Raw genomic sequence first — 20659 nt, 5'->3', positions numbered from 1 at the left:
GAGTAATGAACCAGGGTATAAATTAGAATATTATAGGGTATATGAAGGAGCTTCATAGGAGAGTTTACTGATCATACATACTTAAGGTTTCTCTGATTTTTCACTGAAATTCCCCCAGTGGCAGAGAGAGCCTGTATCTGTTGGAAGGAAGGCACCTGTCCTGGGTCTATAGGTCATAGCAACCCTCTGTAAACCTGAAATTTCTTGAAAATCTTGGGTTGTACCTTAAACATTTATTGTTTAAAAATAGGTAATATATTCTTTTTTTCCTTTCCTCTCTTCTCTCTTCTATTCCTTTCCTCCCCAATCTTCACAAGCCAATTAAAGATACAGGCATATGTCATCTTCGAGGAACACTGGGTGGCCTTCATCTCATTTTACTGTGGTGACTGGTCCATGTCTCCAAAGCTTTGTGGACTAGCATACTTGACTGAAAAGTGCTGAAAAATCACATCATGGTGTATCTGTAAAGAAGACTTATAAAGAGAAAAAATTTGAAGGCTTTTGAAAAGACCTCAAAGAAATGTAAGAAGACATTTTTGAGAGAGAATCCTTTACACCTCAGTAGTGAACAGATTGAAGATGAAAGAACTTTGATTAGCATACTCAGTAGACCCTTGATATTCAATACTTGTGTTTTTGATAGATTGTCAGTAACCTTCAAATCCTTTGATAAATCATTTGCAATTTTAAAGAGGTCTGACTTGCAGAACCTTCAGGTTTCTGGAGCAAGTCACTTAGCTGGCCAGTGAGTGGGCCCAGCTGACCTCCTAGCTCCGTGTAGCCTGGATGTTCTTTACCCTTCAAGGTTATGACTTGGAATTTATAAAAATCTTCATTATTTTATGTAAGATAATATCTAAGAAATTCAGCTAAGAACTGGTCATGCACATAAAAAGATATGAGGAAGTTAAATCTCTTAGCAAATAGAAGTTATGGGTAAATTAGAGAGTAGAATGTTAAAATTTGGTGTCTTGAATCCACCATACTCTAGGTGTAGAAAGAAAGGAAAGCAATTCCTGATACTGGGTGAGTGCTGGGCCATTGCAAACATTGCTCATTTAGAGAAAGTCCAAAAACACACTTAGCTCCTGGTGTGAGTCTGTGCACTGGGATACGTAATTTGTAATTCTTTACTGAAATGCAAAGTCAGGAGCTGGAAGGAAGCCTTGTTGGTGAATTTGGGGGCTTAGTTGCAACGGAGTTGCAAAATAATTGAGAATTATTGAATGTAAGCATGGAAAAGGGTGAGTAGAAGTTCAAGAAGTTTATAACTTCTGAAAGTTTTGAACCTTGCATGAGGAGATGTACGTGTCAGCAAATGAATACAGTGCATATAACTACAGAAACAATCTTGTAGAGGTACAACAGGTCTTAAAAAAAAAAAAAAAGCCTGGCTAAATTGGGGATGGGAGGGCTGTATCAGGGAAGGCTTCCCAAAGGAGGTGACAACTGAGTTAGGTTCCAAAACAGAAGTGGGAAGTCACTAGAAGAGTTTGGGGCCTGAGTGAGGAAGCAGAAAGGTCATTTGGGGCTGATGGAGCCACAGATATACACGGAAAAGTGAAAAAGCTCTGTGTTTAGGTCTGTTCATGAAGATGAAAGCTTTGAAATGTGGAAGAACAAGGCCTCTAGTAGGTAAGCGCAGGTGATTTCTGTGAGGGCAGCTACTCCAGGAAAGGCTTTATTTAACTCATGAGGAAAAGCGCCTTGTACTTATTACTGCCCAGGAAATTGTTCATCTACATTCCACATTCTGTTTTTAGTGAAAGATAAATTAATTGATCTATCAAGGATTTATTTATTTAATTTAAATGTCTTATTTTGAGATATTTTAGACTCGCAGAAGCACTGCAAAAATAGTACAAGAGAGTTCCTTTATACTCTTCTCCCATAGGGATTTATTTAAAAACAAACAAACAACCCCCCTCCCCCCCCAAAAAAAAAACCCCACAAAAGATGCAGTAGCCATGCCTTCTAAGGATGTGTGGCCAGTGATTTAGTGCAGTTTCTGCACCTTCTTTGTTCTAGTACTGTTTGGCAATTAGAGTAGGTACTGATGCTGTCAGAAAGTCTTCTCTGCCACTTATCGATTTTGCTGTTATTGTTTTCCTGACTGTAGAAAGTATTTTGGGCTCTAAAATATTTGTTAAGTATAAAAAAGAGAAGAAATTACCACCATCTGATTTAGCCTTTAGTAACATTTTGGTTTGTTTCCTTCTAGTCTTTTTTTCTATTTACTTTTTAAATATAGTTGAGATCACACTGTAAATGCAGTTTTTTCTTCTGCCTTTTCCATTTAACATTATAGTATAAGTGGTTTTTGAAATCCTTAAATACTTTATAAATATTTACAATGGCTTATAATATTGCATTACATGGGTTCTTGGGCATTTAGATTGTTCCATTTTTTTTTGCCATTGTAAATAATATGTGATTAATGTTTTGGCAAAAAGCTTTTTCTGTATTTCAGAAAATTGCCTTAGGCTAGGTTCCCAGAAGGGCCCAAGGGTATGAAGATTTTTTTTTTTAAATAAACCTTTTATGTTAAAATAGTTTTAGATTTAGTATGAACATTTTTAAGTGACATCATCAGATATTTTCCAGAAAGGTTATGCCAGTTTATTCTTCCTACCAACTGAAGATAAAATACACTCATCAGCACTGGGTAGTGCTAAGAAAAATGTTGCAAATTAAATAGGTTAAAAAATGGCTTTTCATTGTTCCTCAATACCTTTTTTTGGTAGGAAAAGTTATCAAGTTATATTTTTTTGTTTGTTTATAGGAGTTAGGCACCTTATGCTTACTGTTTACTTAAGTATCCTTTATACTTTATTAGAAATGGCGCCTTAACATATTTTTTTTTCACAGTCTTAAGTTGGTGATTTTTTATTTTGGCACGCTACACATAACATAAAATTTGCCATTTTAAAGTGTACAGTTCAGTGACTTAAAGTACATTCACAATGTGTGCAATCTTTGCTACTTTCTAGTTCAGGAGCTTTTTTGTCACTCCAAAGGAAACCCCTTACCTATTCATCTCATTTCTCCTCCCCCTAAGCCCTGGCGACCACATTTCTCTTTCTATGGGATATGCTTATTCTAGACATTTATTTAAATGAAACCATATAATATGTGGCCTCTCAATATCTTTTAAAACAAAAAAAAAATGAAGTAAACTTTGAGTTGAATCTGTGTATTATAGTTTGAAAATTAACTATATATGGAAACACTCTTGAATTTAGCATGTATAGTTGGTCAAGATGCCCCATTCCTAGTTCACAGTTATTGTCGGTAGAGAGAGGGCTACAGGTTTTGGGGTAGGATTGATCTAAAAATACAGATAGGAAGAGTCTGGTGCTTGGAGAGTGAAAGCCAATGAAATGACAGCACATTCCATGGCCGGGTCTATACAGGGAACTTTTCTAAAAGTTAACCTTCACAGCAGAGTGATTTGAGAACTGTCAGGAAAGGTACTTCCCTGTGTTTCATCAAAAAATGGCAACAATAGCAGCAAATAGCCTAAAAGCTAATGAATAAATTTATGACAGTATCTAATATGTAAAACCTCAGGAAAGGGATAAAATTTTGCTTAAAAGCAAGAGTGGTATCGGGGAACAAGGACAACCAGAGAGGGTCCAGGGACATGTGTTTCTCAGAGTTTGACATCTTCACTGGGAGTTCTGGGTGGTGTTATGTTTCAAAGTTAAGTGGTTTTTATTTTTCACATAGAATTATTTTCCACAATGGGAGTGAGGTCTTTCCCTTAGTTTTTTAGATCAGACACTCACAGAGGTGGAATGCTTGGTATAGATAGAGGAGGATTTTATTTATGGAACCAAATATAGCTTCTGTGGTAAATTCACAGGTGGGCAAATCAATGTCATGTTTTAATCATTTCCCCAGAGCCTGATCCCCTTGGGGGTGGAATGAATGTGAATCAGCAAAGCTAAAATCAGAGTGTAGATTAGGAATTCCTCAGCCCCACATAGGTGGTGGCCTAACTCATTTTACTTCAACATGTTTTATAATTAAGCATTTGGCAGGAGATTTTTGTAGCAAATGTTCAATAAGGAGTGTATTTTAGTGTTTAGTTATTTCAGTATATTCCTAGGTATGTGAAGACTAGTATAACCTCATATTTAAGAGCAGGGTTTGGGGGCCAGCTTTTGAATCCTGGCTCTGCCACGTTACCCAGGTGTGTGATTGGGGACAAGTTACTTAATCTCTTCAGGCCTCAGTTTCCTCATCTGTGTAATGGGATTGTTATGAGAATTAAAGGAGTTAATAATGTCACGTCCTTAGGACAGTGGGTGCTACTCAGTGCTAAGTAAGTATTAGCTTTTTAAGTTATCACCATTAGTAACTAGTTCACTTACTATAAGAGAAGAAGTTAAAATGATTCCTGCAGCAAATATTTATTAAGTGCCTGCCGTGTGCTAGGCACTGGGAACTTAAGAGATGATTAGGAAGCAGTCTGTGTACTCCTAGGCTACCAGGGAAACCTGCACAGGTAATTCCTTTTTTTATTCTCTTTTTTCTTTTCTTTTTTTTAAACAAGTGATTATTGTATCATCTTGTATCATCTTTAAATGATACAAGAGAATGTACAAAGTGTAAGCCTCTTTCCTTCCCCCGGTCCGCATAACCCCATTCTCTTCCCTAGAGGCAGTCACCATTATCAGTTTAGAAAAGAAATATATACGAGTGTGAATGTATATAGTATATATATGTTTTTTCATATTCCCCACTCTGTCTTCATGAATGGGTAGCATATTGTACACACTGTCATATTTTGCCTTTCGAAAACAATTTATATTGGATGTAATTCTATACGTATGTATAAAGCTTTCTTACTGTTTTTCACAGTTGCATAATATTCTACAGTATGGATGTACCTTATTTAACTAATCTTGCTTTGATGGAAATTTAGGTAGTTTCCAATCTTTTGTTTTACAAAGTGTTGACTAAGTAAGATCCTTTTACACACAAACTTTTGGAGGAAAAAGTCACTGAAAGGGTACTTGCTGGGTGAAGTTGTTTATGTATTCAGAATTTTGATAGGTATTGCTAAGTCATCCTCCATTGAGATGGCATTAATTTATGCCCTTGCCGACATTGTATCAGAGCGAAAGAGGTCAGTTCAATTCAGTGTATGCAATGGTATGTTAACAAGCCCAGGAAGAGTGGCCCTGCTAGGGGTTATAACTGTAGGCTTCACAGAGGTGGTTAAATTGTCAAGGTGTCTTAGTGCATAGGCAGGAGTTTTTCAGGTAGAGAAGAACATTCTAGATAGAGGAAATGGCATGCCTGAAGACATGGAAATGTTATGAGGAGGGAGAGTGAGAAGCTGGGTCTGGCTGAGGCATAGGATGGGTGAGGAGACTGGGTGAGGGAGTGTGGGGACAGGGAAGCTCAAGGAACAGGCTAGGGCCAGGTGATGCACTGATTTGATTCCCCTTACCCCACATGGTCAGGTGATAACCCTGGAGAGTGATGAGGGGCTTGCAGTTGAAAGATACCTGAAAGAATTTACAAACCAGTCTTCCATCAGCCATTTATTACCTGAAGACAACTTTCTAGACTTGGTAGAACTTTGAATTATAAAGCTGGAGGGCTTTTGTGCAGAGGCATTTTAGTGTGGGGATTTCTTGCTCATGGTGGGGTGTCACTGCTGGATTTGGGAGTATATAGACTTTTGGGTCCCCCTTCCCCACCCCCACTAAGCAAGCAGAGTCTCTGAGTCTGTGTCATATATTAGGGTTCTGTGTGATATTTCTTTCCAAAAAAAAAAAAAAAAAGAAAGAAAGAAACAAATAGAAGCCTGGAGGATGTGCGCCGCCATTCTTATAATCTTTGCAGAGCTGGTAGGTGATCTGTATACAAATGAAAGTGAAGACAGTTGACATTCTTGGAATTATTTTTTTTAAGCATTTAATTGACTTGCTATATGTGGGATTTTTGTTTATTTGGTTTTTTTCTTTTCTCTCTCTCTTTCAGCTTATTAACTCACCAGTGAAATATCTATAGAAGTTGTTTTGGTAATTATGGTTAAGGTTGCAAAGGGATTAGTAATTATGTCTCCTCACAACTACCTGGTGAGGGGGAGTTTTGTAAGTCCATTTGGCAAGTGAAGCACCTTGAGGCTCATAGAAGTTAAGTAATTTGCTAAAGATCATGGAAATCTGAAGTAATGAAGTCAGAAATCAGATCTGGGCTGACTCTAGAGCTCACCCTTCACAGTTAACACTGACAAACAGTTCGTGTTAAAGCGTTCCCAGGATAGGGAGCAGCCAGCCATCTGTGTGGTGGAAGGGCACAGGTGATAATGGTATGGAGTTTCTAGTCTTTGCACTATTGCCCATCGGGAAGGAGCAGAGCTGGGCTTTGGAGCAAATCAAAAGCATCATTTCATTGCTCTCCCACTGCTTTCCCTGTGTTCTAGCAGGGTTGCTGAGAACTGTGAGAAGGATGATACACACTCCCCTCTCAAACCTGTATGGCGATCGGACGCTGATGGAAAGCTGCATGTGGAGTCACCCCTTCATTATGTAGGGCTGTGAGCAAGGCCAAGGTTCCTGGCAGAGTTGGGTAATTAGACAGGGGCTAAGTACTCAGGTCTTTCCTCCCCAAACAAACAAGTTGCTGTCTTTCTGCCTTTCTAACCCAGTGAATCTCCAGTGGTATGGAGGAAGGGAATCATGTATAGTTTCAATATTCAGTCCTTGGCTGAAGAGCATTGCTCTCACCCAGCTTGATGTGTCCTCTCTCTTTGTGGCCAGCAGTCATCTAGGTGATGGGAGGAGCATTTAGAATCCCCGGGCCAGGAAGAGTCACTTCCTGCTGAACACAGATCTTTGCTTATGCAGCACCGTCACACTTCCTGCATAATGTAACACCATCAAAGGTCCCCCTGCAGCTGCCCTTATGGGCATTATTGTGTATGTTGTGTGGGATACATAAGCACCCTTTGGCAGTTGGTAATGATACTTTGAGAGACTTGGAGTGATGTGACTTATCAGGAATTGAGAATTAAAGTAGTAATGTGGTGCTGGGTGTAGTAAGAGGGACAAGCTGTTGACAACTGATGGGACTTTGCCTTTATAAAAGCAAATCTAAACATGGAGTTTGGGTAAGAGAAAATTGCAGTAAGTGAAGGATGACCACATTAGCCAATATTTGTGTTTTATAATCAATACGCAATATACACGCCTCATTGCATTTAATAATAAGGGTGCTCCAAAGAGCTTGCAGGATTTACCCAGAGTCACGTAGGCTGTCCTCAGTGGTGCTGGGACTGTCTCTAGCTCGTTATTTTCTCTGCCCGCCATGCTGTGGCCAAGTGCTTCTCAGTGGGTGCACTGATTCCCATGAAGCTTGTTCTCTTATTGCTTGTGCAGAGGACATCCTTTCTGTGTCCCTTCATTCAGGGGGTTGTCATCTGGCAGGTGGGAGCAGTATTGGAACACATTCTTCTGGGCTTTGTCTACCCCTCACTTTTTTCCTTCCCACAGGAGTGATTTCTCACCTGTTTTGTTTATGATGGGTGCACTGGGGAGAGCCTAACACTGGCCCACGTCTGCCAGGTGTGAGGTCTCTGCACCAGAACACTGCCTAGTGCTGTGCTTATAGTGTCACCTGTTTACCTCCGGAGAGGCTCGTCTTTCTCTGTGATCTGCTTTCCTGTTGTTGCTGGGCCTGGCTGGGTAAGAACAGTTCAGTATGGGAAGGAGGAGGCATTGTAGTTTTGCCAGTCATGAAGAGGACATTAGGCTTTGACCTGCACTAGGTTTCTGGAGACTGTATGGCAACTGGATAGAACCTGGAGGGGAGGAAGGAAGTGCTTATGCTCCCCCAAATCCCAGCAGTTTGTAATACAGTCTGGAGATTCTTGCCAAAATAAAATGAGTGTTATTTTAACTTACTTAAAATGAGAGTTTTCTCTGGGAATAAATCAGGATGAGGGTGGTATAGGTTTTATAAGAGACTCGATCTTAAACAGTTGCAGGTGTTAGCAGCCACTGAAATGAATTGGTTTATATATGAGCTGTAGTGTTAATCGTGATTTTAGATTTCCAGCATGCATTTACAGTGGTCCATCAGCTTCAGTTATTGATTACCTGATTTCATCTGATGCAAGGTAATGCTGGCTCATTTCTTTGTCCTTACAGCCCTTGGAGAGGAACTCCTTGGTGCTGGGAAAGGGCTTTGGTGTTCCTGCTCGGTGACTTGACCAGTAGCAGGCCAACTTTGGGCACGATATTCTCTCTGAGCTTCATTTTCCTCATCTGTAAAATGAGTTTGGAATCGCTGTTCTCTAGGGTTTGTTTGTTTCTCTCCAAGGATTCTGTGATCCTGTTTTAGCACTTTTTGGTAGCCTGCCTTCCATTAATGTGCTCAGTAAATATCCTTTGAGTTTAATTGACTGGGCATGGAGATATAAACATTTCATCCTCTTCGGGTATGTACCTGGGAAAGAGAAGCAGATGGGATTGTGAAGAGAGAGCCTATTCTTGGCTATTACTCATTTATTTTAGACAGTTTAACTATTTTTTTCATTTGCTTTTTTTGTGTTTTTTTTGGCTAACTAATTAAAACCTTCTGTATATAAATTAATGTCTTTTAGCTCCTAGTGGGATATGGTTATTGTCCAACCAGCAGATGCAAAAACTTTAATGTCTGGGCTATTTACTATCATTTTTCAAAAACTACGTGTGGTAATATACCTGTAATCTGAGAAAATAGAGTAAGCTCCTCCTTATTCTATCCTTTGCTCACTTTCTCTGCCCAGCTAGTTTAGAACAGTGAGGCACAAAGTGGAGGGTACTGATCCAACAGATGACATTTAAAATCACTATTTATTTGGAAATAATTCCAAACTGATGGAAAGATTGCAAGGAATGAGTAGTACAAGGAAGGCTCTTTTACCCGTTACCCAAACTCACCTACTGTTAGCATCTTGCTATTTGCTTTATTTGCACTTTATGTATATACAGTTGACTCTTAAACAATGTGGAGGTTAGGGGCGCCGACCCCACACAGTTGAAAAGCTGCATATAACTTTCGACTCCCAAAACTCAGTTGTCCCTTTGTATCAGTGGGATATTGATTGGATCCAGGACTCTCACAGGTACCAAAATCTGGGCATGCTCAAGTCCCTTAATAAAATAGCAGAGAACAATGCATATAGTCAGCCCTCCACATCCTCCGACTCCCAACTGTTTCCTTCCACTGTTGGTTGAATTCGTAGATTTGAGACTTGGGGATATGGAGGGCCGACTGTGTATTAAAAAAATTTGCATATAAGTGGACCTGTGTAGGGACTTTAGTGTTGTTCAAGAGTCAACTCTATATGCACGTACATACATATATATACACACACAAATATATATTTTTTTCTGAACCATTTGAGAGTAAGTTTCCTGCATCATGGGCCATTACCTCTATATAGTATATTTTCTAATAGAGATATTCTCTTACATAACTATAGTGCAGTTATCAACTTCAGTTAATTTAACATTGATTCAGATTCAGTGCTTTTATCTGATCTACAATCTGTATTCTAATTTTGTCAGTTAGCTCAATTATGTCTTTTATAGCATTTTCCCCTTCAGTACAGGATCTAGTCAAGAATCAGTTGTAGCATTTAGTAATTGTTATGACTCTTTAATCTTTTGTTGTTTTAAATTTTTGAAACCAGTGCACCTGTCCATTGGTAGCTAATGAGTGCTTCTTGTTTTTATGTATTGTCCAGTGGCATGTGGCTCCTAGCATAAAGCATACTAGTTGTACAAGTTGTTTCCTCTAATTGGTCCCCATGGGGACAGAATATGCTGCCTCGACATTATCACTACCACAGTGGGACTGGTTGGGCTTACTGGCCCAGATGCCTGGCAGTCATCCTGCTTCTAACTCATGGTCCTCAGCAGTAAACAGATAGATCCCTTTGTTCATGGAAAAGACAGAGAATCGGACTGGGCACTTTGTGCAAACCCAAGAAATCTGGGGGGAACAGTTTACCATTGGTCATCTTTATAATAGTTTTAGATTAAAGCATAAAAGTACCTTTTAATGACTAGAATTATGGTTAGATGTGGCCAGAGTGTATACTTTAATCAAATATTAAGTATTTGCATGATGATATTATACAGGTTATAGCTGTAGTTACTCCCAAAGGGCAGATACTGTTCACATTTAAGTTGTAGGCAAAACAGTGAGGAACCTTTCTGAGGCAAGTGCATAACTTCGAGAGTTAGTTCCAGACGTGTTCGTAAGCTGTGGTAAGTGGCACCCACCTTGGCTTTGCTTTCCCAGTACATGGTGTGGCCTCTGTTTCTTTCCTACAGTAGGAGACATTTTTTCACCCAGTGACTTTTGAACATAATTTTTAGAGTTAATTCCTTTAATGTACAGTTGACACTTGACAACACGATTTGAAGTGTGTGGGTTCATTTGGAGATTTGTGACAATTGAAAAAAACTTGGATGGAATGCATAGCCTAGAATTATCAAAAAAATTAAAAAAAAAGAATAGTATGTCATGATGTATACATATTTTCTCATGATTTTTAAATATTGTCTTTAGATTACTTTATTATAAGAGTATATAATATAACAAACTATGTGTTAATCGACTGTTTGTTTTCGGTAACACTTCTGGTCAACAGTAGCCTATTATATTAGTTAAGTTTTTGGGTAGTCATAAGTTATATGTGGATTTTTGACTGCGTGGGGTGGTCAATGCCCCTAACCCCCACATTGTTCAAGGGTCAACTGCATATCTGTACCCCAAGTCTCCCCTCTGTTTGACCTTACCCCTCCCTCTCTATAACAAATAGGCCAAGGGAAACCGAGGGTATGGTCTAGGATCAGGAGACCTGCTTGCCACTTACTGGCTTGCACTTTTGAGCGAGGCATTCAATGCCCCAGGGCTTACGTGGCTGCACTTCTGAGTGCTAGATTTTGAAGATTCAACTGGTTTCACCAGGTGCTTTTACAGAAAATAAGTGATGTTTACTTCATCATGATATATTTAGTTTTTTTTTTTTTTTTTTTTTTTTTTTTAAAGAACAGTAGCTGCAGTTCGAGACACAAGAGCAGTGACAGTAAAGTTGGGAAGCGGACTTGTTCTAAATAATGTTCTTCTGACTGGGGCTTCCTTGCTATTGGTGTGCTTTTCTGCTATCTAGTGTTTTGAGCTGACTTCAGGAGAGGGTAGATAGATGCCACATTGATTCCTATTGTGTGTTATTTTTAAGTTTAGTATTTCATCTCATACTTACATGCAGGCCTAAAGGCTGAAGAGATTTTTTTCCTTGTCTGTTTCCTTTGCAGTGGTGAAGAAAAGGGAAGAATGAGGGTGTCCTTTTGAGAACTTAGACATCCATGATAATCCTGTTAGCTTCCAAAGAAAGTTATATGAGATTTAATTTCTTTGCTAATGATACGTGTTATAACTAACAGGAGATAAGTTTTGCATACATTTTAACCTTGATCAGCAGCTACTGTTCAATCACTTTCCCCAGAAACCTTCTTTATATGCAAGCAAATAGAGTGATAAAATTGTTCTAGATATGCCACAGGAATATTTTAATGGGACTCTGGGGTGCTAGTCCTCATTTTTAGGTTTGCTATCAAAGAGGCCATGAACCTGAATACAGGAGGCCCTTGATATACAAAGTATGGCTTTTGGAAAAGGAGGCAAAAAGCTTGATTATAGTTTCCTTTAAAAGAGTCATTTTCTTCCCAATACCAATTTTGTAAAAGGTTATGTTTCAGAGGGGATGTTTTAGAGCCAATTAGGTAAAACATTACATATTAGGGTTTGAGAAAACCGTCATCTAGGTGCCTTATTTTAAGGGACAAAGCACCATGGTATCCATCCACTTTTACTCTATTTTTTTAGATGAATTATCAGCAGTCTCCTGTTTTTCAAAACATATTCTTTGAGTAGCTATGAGCAAATATTGTGATCAGAGGCCTTAAAGGGGGAAATTTAAACAGTCATATGTATCTTGAATTTAGAGGAATTACTAATATTCCTGAGAAACCAAAAATGATAATTGATAGTCTGTTTGTTCCTTTTACTCTCCTGAATTTCATCTGTAAAATATTTGAGTACCAGTCCATACTGGATGTTATAGAAAATACAAACGTAGTAGGTAGAGTCTCTTTCCAGACATTTTATGTTCTGGTTGGGGAGAGAGGCCTAATATCTATGGAATATTATCAGTTGCAGGTAGAACTTTCTTTTCAGCCCTTACTTTATTTCTGGCATTATGTTTACCACAGACTTTACTATTGTTTAAGCCTCAAATCAACCCCATGTGTTAGGTTCTCATTATCCCCCATTGTGCACAAGAGGAAAAAGAGCGACAGGTTAAATAACTAGGCCTAGGTTGAGGTACGTTCTGATTCAAACCCAAGGAACCTGACACTAGAGCCTGTGTGCTCTTTCAGTGTGCCATTCTGAACTGATCAGAGAACAGTGCCACGGGCAAAACTCTGTAGTGCTGGTTACAGGACAAAGACAAAGAATGAAAATAGAGAAGGGACGGTAGAAAGAAATTGCATCAGGGTTGAACTATGCATTGCATGACCAGGAGCAAATGCAGGATGGGAAATTTGCATACGTGATGGTGAGTGTTCAGACTAAAGTGATGGTTTCCTGTGGTGAGTAGTGGTGAGTAATGATGAGTCAGGCATGCTTTCCTTCATTTTTCCTCCTAGTAAGCTTCCTCTGCATTCTTCAAAATCCAAACTATATCATCACTTCTGTGACGCTTTCCCTGTGTCCCTCAGAGTTAGTTGTCTTTGGACTCCTGAAGCTGTTTATATATGTATGTCACTATTATAGAATATAAACTATCATATTCTACTTTTTTATTTTAGATTCTATTCCCCCCCCCTCCCTGCACCCCTCAGGCCATCTTCAGTTCTTTGAAGTCAAGGGGCTAAATGCAGTTATCAGTTATGTAGTGAGTATTGAACTTATTTGTTTATTGAGTGAATAGCTGAGTTCCTTAGTTGGTCCGGATTTAAAGGCTCTTTAAAGCTAGCTTTCGAATAATTGGGGCAGAAAAATCTGTATTTAGGAGAATTTATCTGGTGATGAAATACAGATTGGATTGGAATTGGGAAAGCTGACATCAGGTGATCAGATAAAGGAAATTATGGTAATCTAGGCAGGAAGTGGTTAGGGCTGGTGGAAATAGTAGTGAGGGAACAGGTACAAATCTGAAAATAGTATAAAGTACGCATCAGACCTGATGATGTTGTGGGCATAGAAGATATGGGGGAAGAGTCACAGAAGATTTCAGATTATGTAATCCTCCTCTTTCAAGTTTTTCTTAAAATTTATTAGATGATTATGGGTCTTGGTTGACTTAGTAGTTCCTTAATAAATGAGTCGGTAGTAAAAGTCTCTGAACTGCTAATCACGAGTAGTACAATAAAAGGAGCAGATAAAGTCAGTGCAGGCACAGATGAAAGCTCTTCCACTTTGCAGATTTTAAACTCTTTCTGGAACAGAGAAGTTTGGTTTATTTTAGATATATACATAGCTTTGCAAGAGTATATTCTGAGCCAAGTATAACTCATCATCCTGCCCAAGGATTTTAATTCCCTATTGAGGTAAGCCAAGCAACTGTGAGGGAAGCATAGGGTTATGGGATTGTAATAGTTTGTGTTGCTACCCTGGCATCTCTGAAGACAAATAAGTGATGGTTCCTAGGAATCCAGGAGTCCTATGCTCAGACGTCACCTGCATGCTAGCTTCAGGCCCCCAAGGTGCTCTAAATAGTTGTGGTAATAGAGGAAAAACACAGTTTCTAAGTTCAGAGTCTGAAAATATCAACATAAATGTTAAAAATAAGTATAACAGTATGTTTTTAAAAATGTATGTGTGCTTACAGAAACATGCACAAATCATAATGTAAAGCAATCATCCTTGTGTAACTAACACTCAGATCAAGAAAATAAAATGTAACCAGCATCCCAGAATTCCCTCTCCCCAAAGGTAACCGTTATTCTGATTATAACACCATAGATTCTTTTTGTTTGTTTTTGAAGACTAACGTAAAATGAATAGTAAAACATGTATTTTGACTTCTTTCATTCAACATTATGTTTGTGAGATTTATCCATGTTTTTGCATGTAGCAGTATTCATTCACTCTTGTTGTCTTACTGTAGTCTTCTGATGAATAAGTCACAATTTATCCATTCCATTTGTGATGGACATTTAGGTTCTTTTGACTTTTTGGATATTATGAATAATGGTGCTGTGAATATCTGTACTTTTTTGGGGGTATATACGTATGTATACATTTCTGTTGGCTGTATTATCAAGGAGTAGAATTGCAGGTATACATATGTTCAGCTGCAAAGTGGTTTTCCAGAGTGGTCATATGACTGTATACTCCCACCAGTAGCAGTATATGCATGTTCCAGTTGCTCACCATCCTTACCAACACTGGTGATTGTCTTTGTAATTTTAGCCATTTTGGTAGATGTACAGCACTATCTGGTTTTTAATTTACATTTCCCTGATGACTAAGAGGTTGAGCACTTATTTTATGTATAGACTTTTCGAATACCCTTTTATAACTATTTGCCTGTCAAAAATATTGAGTTGTTTGTCTTTTCCTTATTGATTTGTAGAATTATTTTATACAGTAAGTCCTCACTTAACCTCTGTGACTTTAACCGAAGAGATATAGAATGAAACTAGTTTTACACAGGCTATGGTATAAACAAGAATTAAGTTCCTATGACATCTCATCAATGTTATAACAAAACCAAGCTGAATGAAACAACATTATTTGAGGACTGATGCGAGTTCTGCTAGTTTATATTGGAAATAGCTTCTCCCATTTTGCGACTTACTTTTACTCTTCATTATGCCACCTGATGAACATTCTAATGTATCAGTCTTTTTCTTTGTGTCTAGGCTTTTATGTGTCCTGTCTAAGAAAATTTTCCCTACTAAGGTCATGAAGCTGTTCTATATTCTTTTCTAGAAGCTTTGTTGTTTTACCTCTAACATTTTCTATCTACAGTCTAAGTGGAATTTTTTTTGCACGAATGTCTTACTTGGTTTGAAGCCGATTTATCCTTAAGTTCTTCAAGCTCTAGGCCTTAAATCCCAAGCATAAGACGGGAAGCAGTGGGATGTATCTGAGCCCTCAGTGTTCTTCAAAAATTAGTCACTGTGGTGCTTAAATAGCCTTTGGGAACTGAAGCCGCCTCTCCCTGCCATACCGTGGCACTGCTTTGTTTTATGTCCTTTGTCCCTTTTATTACTTGAAAATGTAGTCTATGTGGACTATTACCACATCCTTACTTGTCATTAATTTCTTAACTCACTGCAATGTGGATCCTGGCTTTACCATCTGCTTGAAACAGGCTTCTTGCCAGTGGGGGAAATTTTCTAGTATCTTCAGCCAGTTGCAGGTCTTGAACATATTTTTGGTCATTACATCTCTCTTCTGATTGTATGACCTTGGCAAAGTCTCAGCCTCCTTTTCTTCTGTAAACTTAACATAGATTTCATTTTGAAATCCAGTTGGAAGAGCCCTACTAGCTAGCTATGTTTGGGACAAAGCCCTTCTGCCTGAGGGTGTGAATCTCCAGTTTCACAGTAGGCCTGACCACTTTGTTGTTTTGCTTTGGTCTGTTTTCATTTGGTATCTTAGACCAAATAAAAATGAAAGCCGTCATAACTACGAATTGCATAACTCCTTAGAGTTTTCAGAGCAGCTTTACATAGATCTCTTCATTTGATCCTTAAAACACCCTGTGGAGTAGGTTATCAGTATCGCAGTCATAGAAGTGATTGAAAATGCCAACAGCACATGATTTGTTTTTGTTGAGAAGTACTTGGTGATGCTACTGGGTTGGGGTATGGAGTTCTCTTTTTCATGGAACCATCTTTTGGTGGGAGCCATCCTGTGACCCTTGTGGATACTTTTTGTCTTTCCACTTTCTTCTGGAATGTTAGCTTCTTGGGTTGGAGCAGGGAAGGTGGAGTGGATGGGACTGGGAATGGAGATAGAGTTGGATTCTTTGGGGAGATTGCCATGAACTTGCCCCTGCGGCCTTAAATGCAGGGCCGGTAGTTTTCAAGTCCACAAACTTATGTTTTAAGAACCAATTTGAAATGAACCTTGGTGGTTTATTGCCTGAATATGATGAGCTTCGATTATTTCCAGGATCTACTCTAAAATGATTTACTACAAGAAAAAGTTGTGGAGCAGGTGTCACTTGAAGATATGTCCTTAGTTTTCAGGAATCCATTTTGGCTCCAGAAGAACTATTGACTTAACAAATAGCTCAACAAATATCTCTTGAGTTATGTTTATTTTTATTTTTTTCCTAGTAAGTTACTTTAACATGTGAGATTTTCCTTTGATTCTTTTAAATCTTCCTACAAACTTTTTTTTTAAACAGCAATTTTTAAAAAATGAAATGGTACATCAGGTTGATTTATGAAACACACCAAAGTATTATTTTTCATATAACTTTGCTTTAGAAGTTTGAATTCATAGGATTTACTTGGAAAGTTAGTAACAACAGTGAGGCTGTTTTGATTACAAAAAACTTGAAATGGATTGAAAAAAATTAGTCTCCGGGGGCAACGGAGAGGATGTGGGAAAGGGAGGAGGAGAGAGGATTGATGGGAAGAAGCAAAATAAGAAATCAGAACTGATGTTGGCTCGCGATTATCTTTGGGTAGGTTAATGCCAGTGAGGGTTCAGAAATGGTCTGGGAATGCTCACTTTTTGCAGATGGGTTGTGTGAAGGATTGTTGACTTATTGCATCTGATGTTCATTCCCTACTTCAGTGAGAGAAGAGGAAGTGGTTTGGGGCTCCATATGAAAGAGGGAGAGCAAGGCTTCTCTCTTCTCATCCTCCTTTAGAGCCATTCTACTAAGAGTCTGGCTTTCTCTGGGTCTATGATTGGAGTGGCTAATTTCGAGTCCCTGGTCAGCTTGGTTCTTAACTGTACCTTAATCTCTGTTGACTGCTCATGTGAGATTAAGAGTTGACTGGACATGACTCCTGAAGCACCTTCAAAAAATTTCAAGAATCCATGCAGCAGTTTGACTACAATGTCTCTGAATCAATATGGCTAATTATGGGGGAAATGTATTGTTGATGGATAGTCTGTAGGGAACCCCACTCTTTCTCTTTAATGTCTTCACCTGGCCTAGTTAGTCAGGCCCAGGGGCTGTTAATTTGCTTTATGTTTCCAGAATGAAATCATGAATTATTTGCTTCCTTTATCTTAGCATAAATAATTGAAAATCAATTTCACAGTAGCATGAATTTATAGAGTATACTAAAACTTGGAGTTTCAAGCCAGTTGGGAAATTCCCTTCAGTTTTTCTGGCTTATACTACGTATTTGAAGAATGTTTTGAGGAAGTGAATTACAATTGCTGTTGAATGTGACCTGGAAGGAACTGAGAAACAGTAGAACTAAAGATATAATTTATTGATTTTTTTTCCCCCCAAATTCCTTTGTTAGGCATCTGAAGAAGCCTCCCTCAGGGCATTGGAAAGTCTGATGACAGAGTTTTTTCATGACTGTACAACCAATGAAAGAAAACGTGAGATAGGTAAGTGAAGTGTTGAGTTGTAAAGAGTCATGTATAATGGAAAGGCCGCAGTGGGGAGGAAGGAGTTGGTAGCCTTGACTGGTCAAGCCTATATGTTTCTCCTTGAATTTTTTGTCTTTTTGCTCTGGTTCTGCTGGTTGGTGGCTGGTGAGATCTGCAAATCTAGCTGCCAGGGCTGTATTCATTGGAGCCCACCATAGTCCGTAGTGATGGATTTTCTTTCCTTTGGTGAAGTGTGGGAAAGCCCTCCCCTTGCTTCGTTCTTAATTTCAGCAGTGTTGAACTTTCTAAGAAGTCTATGACTATTAGTTTAAGAAAACTCATAAAAATGTTGAAATGAACATGTTTTTCGTGTATAGATGTGTAAGCTGAACCTCATTTAGTGCCCAGAGAGCCTTTAATTGGTATTACCTTTGGGGGCTTCTTGCTTCTTTTTCCTTATCTCCACTGTTACCTCACCCATTCTGCCAGTTTTGGTGAATAAAGACTTCAAACAACAGAGAGGTGTAGGTATAATTACTGCAAGTCTTTTGGGAACCTCAGCACCTCCTAGAACCTCTTTGAATTTTATTTTCATGGACGTGAATAATCTTCATTAAAGTGTACTGTAAACTAGAAAGTATATTCAAGTGTCAGATCTCTGTCTCAGGGACATGTTGCACTGTGGTCCTAGAATAATCCTTTTCTCTCTGAGTCCTCATTTAACCCCTGAACTTGAAAATGAAAAATATTTTTCTCAATTCAAACCTGAAGGCTTTCCCTTGGTTGTCTGTACTGACCTTACATTCATTGCTTTCACCTCCTTGGAGGCCTTTTTCTATGTGGAACTCATTTCTCTGTCCACTTGGCCTCTCTAACATATTGATCCAGTTAAGTGTTATGGCTGATTTTTGCCTTTGGTCCAAAGCGTGATTGGGGTTTGGATTTCAAGTGGCCAGTAGACCTTGGCTATAGCTCATTTTTCTCTTGGATTCTGTGAGCATCATATCAGTTCCTGGTAGATGCTAACTTCTTATCTCTCTTAATTTTAAACTTGGTGTCTCTTTTGGACTTGCCCTGTACATGCCTTTCTTTGCTGAGGGAGTGCCCAGAGCATTTCTAAACAGCATACTGACAGAAACTGAGCCCAGTGGATGAACTGGCATTTGGCTTAGAGCAGCGGTCCCCCACCTTTTTGGCACCAGGGACTGACTGGTGCTTCTATGGGAAGCTAATGCCTGATGATCTGAGGCGGAGCTGAGGTGCACTGATGCTAGTGCTGGGGAGCAGCTACAAACACAGATGAAGTTTCGCTTGCTTGCCCGACTCTCACCTCCTGCTATGTGACTGGTTCCTAACAGGTCATGGACTGGTATAAGTCCACGGCCCAGGGGTGGGGACCCCTGGCTTAGAGGATCTGCTCCGCTTGCTTCCCCAGATCTTTTCTTATTACTCAGTTGACCAGACCCTTCTCCTGCCCCTAGAGTGATCCCCCTGTTAGTTTTGTTACCAAAGTACCTTACAGTAACTATATCACTGGTGATTTTTACCGAAGAAGGTGAAGGATCTTTCCTTTACCTTAGTCTGTTTTAAGCTTTGTTTTTAGCTTATATGTAAAATGCTTGTGTTTTTTCTCTTATTTTGATTTGCCAGGCAAATATTGCTCACCTTCAGTGTTCACGAATTAAGAGTAGAACCTTCTGAATACGTTTATATTCTAATCTGATTTAAAAAATGTCTTTAAATATCTGGATGTTACAAATGTCTGATTTAAATGCAGGCTAAGGGGAATCCGGGGGTTTGGTTCTATGTAGTGGGCGTGTCTTAGTTCAGGTCTCTTTGTATCTAATCCTCATAGCTTTATTTGAGTGTGTGGGCTGGAACTATTTCTTGCTTCTTTTTTTGATGTTGTAAGATAAACTAAAGGCCTTCTAGCTCAGTGGGAGAAAGGAGGGAGTCCTTTTATTATTATAGGCTCCCCCCCACTCTTTACCAGAGGTGCGTTATAAGTGTTCTAGAGATAGAGCCGTTAGCAGGGAACCTCAAGAGAAAATCTAGCCATTTTAACAGTGGAGGAAACCGAAACATCAAAGAAGGGCAGTGGTTCACTTGGGATCAGACTCAGTGAATTAGTGGCCAAGTCTAGTACAGAGCCCAAGTTCCTCATTTCCAGCCAGAGCTCATTCTCTCTGGTGTGACTTCACCTCTGGCGTAGAAACTTCTGCTTAATTATAAGAGCAGGCCATCAGCTTCCTTTTGTGGAATTTCTAATGAGACTGCCTGGCGCATTTAGCCTAGGTTACAGGGCCTACCAGAGCTGTGACTTTAGGGTTAGAATGGGCTTCTGTGCTTCCTGCTTTTCCACAGGCTTCCTAGACTCTTTCAAGGTTGTTGCCTTTGTATTTTTACCCCTTTTCTGTTAACATTTCATGACCAGTGCAGCAGGTTAAGGTGACTAAGGGGCTGCGTTTCCAGAAACATGGTGACAGACTCTTAATGCTTGCTGTCTGTTCTGGCTGATGCTACCAGAAGCCTAAGGGGGAGGAAAACCATTTCTAATTGATTTGGTGTGGACAGGGCTGCTCCTAGCAACTCCTATGATTGCTATTCTTATTTACTTTTTTTGGGTGGTAGTTAAAAATAAAACCAATCCAAATGAAGAGAATTAGTTATCTTGAGTTCTCTTGCATTTTTTTCTGTCCTTTATTTATGTTAGTTTTAATTTTTTCCTAATTCTCAAGCTTTGTGTGTGTTTTCAAGCTGTGTGTGTGTACATGTGTGTGCGTGAACAGTGTGAAGAGGATATATTGTAGCTCCTATCACAAAGGAAACAAGTTAACAATTAGCTATCATTTATAAGGTGAAATGATACTCTTGTAATTGTCTATCCACAAGGTAGGTTAAGTAAGAACTTTAACAGTGAGTTTCTCTGCCTATAAATGTGTCTGTAGCAAGCTTACTGGCTTTTAGATAGCTGAACACCATCTATGTTCATGGCCACCCAGAGTTGGGAAAATATTGTGTGGGCCGTCCTTTCTATGTTGAAGAATTAGCTGGATTT

General features: G+C 39.0%; 1 protein-coding gene across 1 annotated transcript in view; it reads left to right on the top strand.

Moving 5' to 3' along the window:
• The window catches only part of XPO6 (exportin 6), a 96946-nt gene that overhangs the window by 13165 nt on the left and 63122 nt on the right, over window positions 1-20659 (top strand). The window contains exon 2 of the mRNA XM_016136795.2: window positions 17529-17619. Within this exon, the coding sequence (XP_015992281.1) occupies window positions 17529-17619 (91 nt within the window). The remainder of the gene's footprint in view (window positions 1-17528; window positions 17620-20659) is intronic.

Source organism: Rousettus aegyptiacus, unplaced genomic scaffold (genome assembly GCF_014176215.1).
Source record: "Rousettus aegyptiacus isolate mRouAeg1 unplaced genomic scaffold, mRouAeg1.p scaffold_m13_p_8, whole genome shotgun sequence".
Classification (NCBI taxonomy): Eukaryota; Metazoa; Chordata; class Mammalia; order Chiroptera; family Pteropodidae; genus Rousettus; species Rousettus aegyptiacus.
This window is presented reverse-complemented; position numbering and strand designations above follow the sequence as displayed.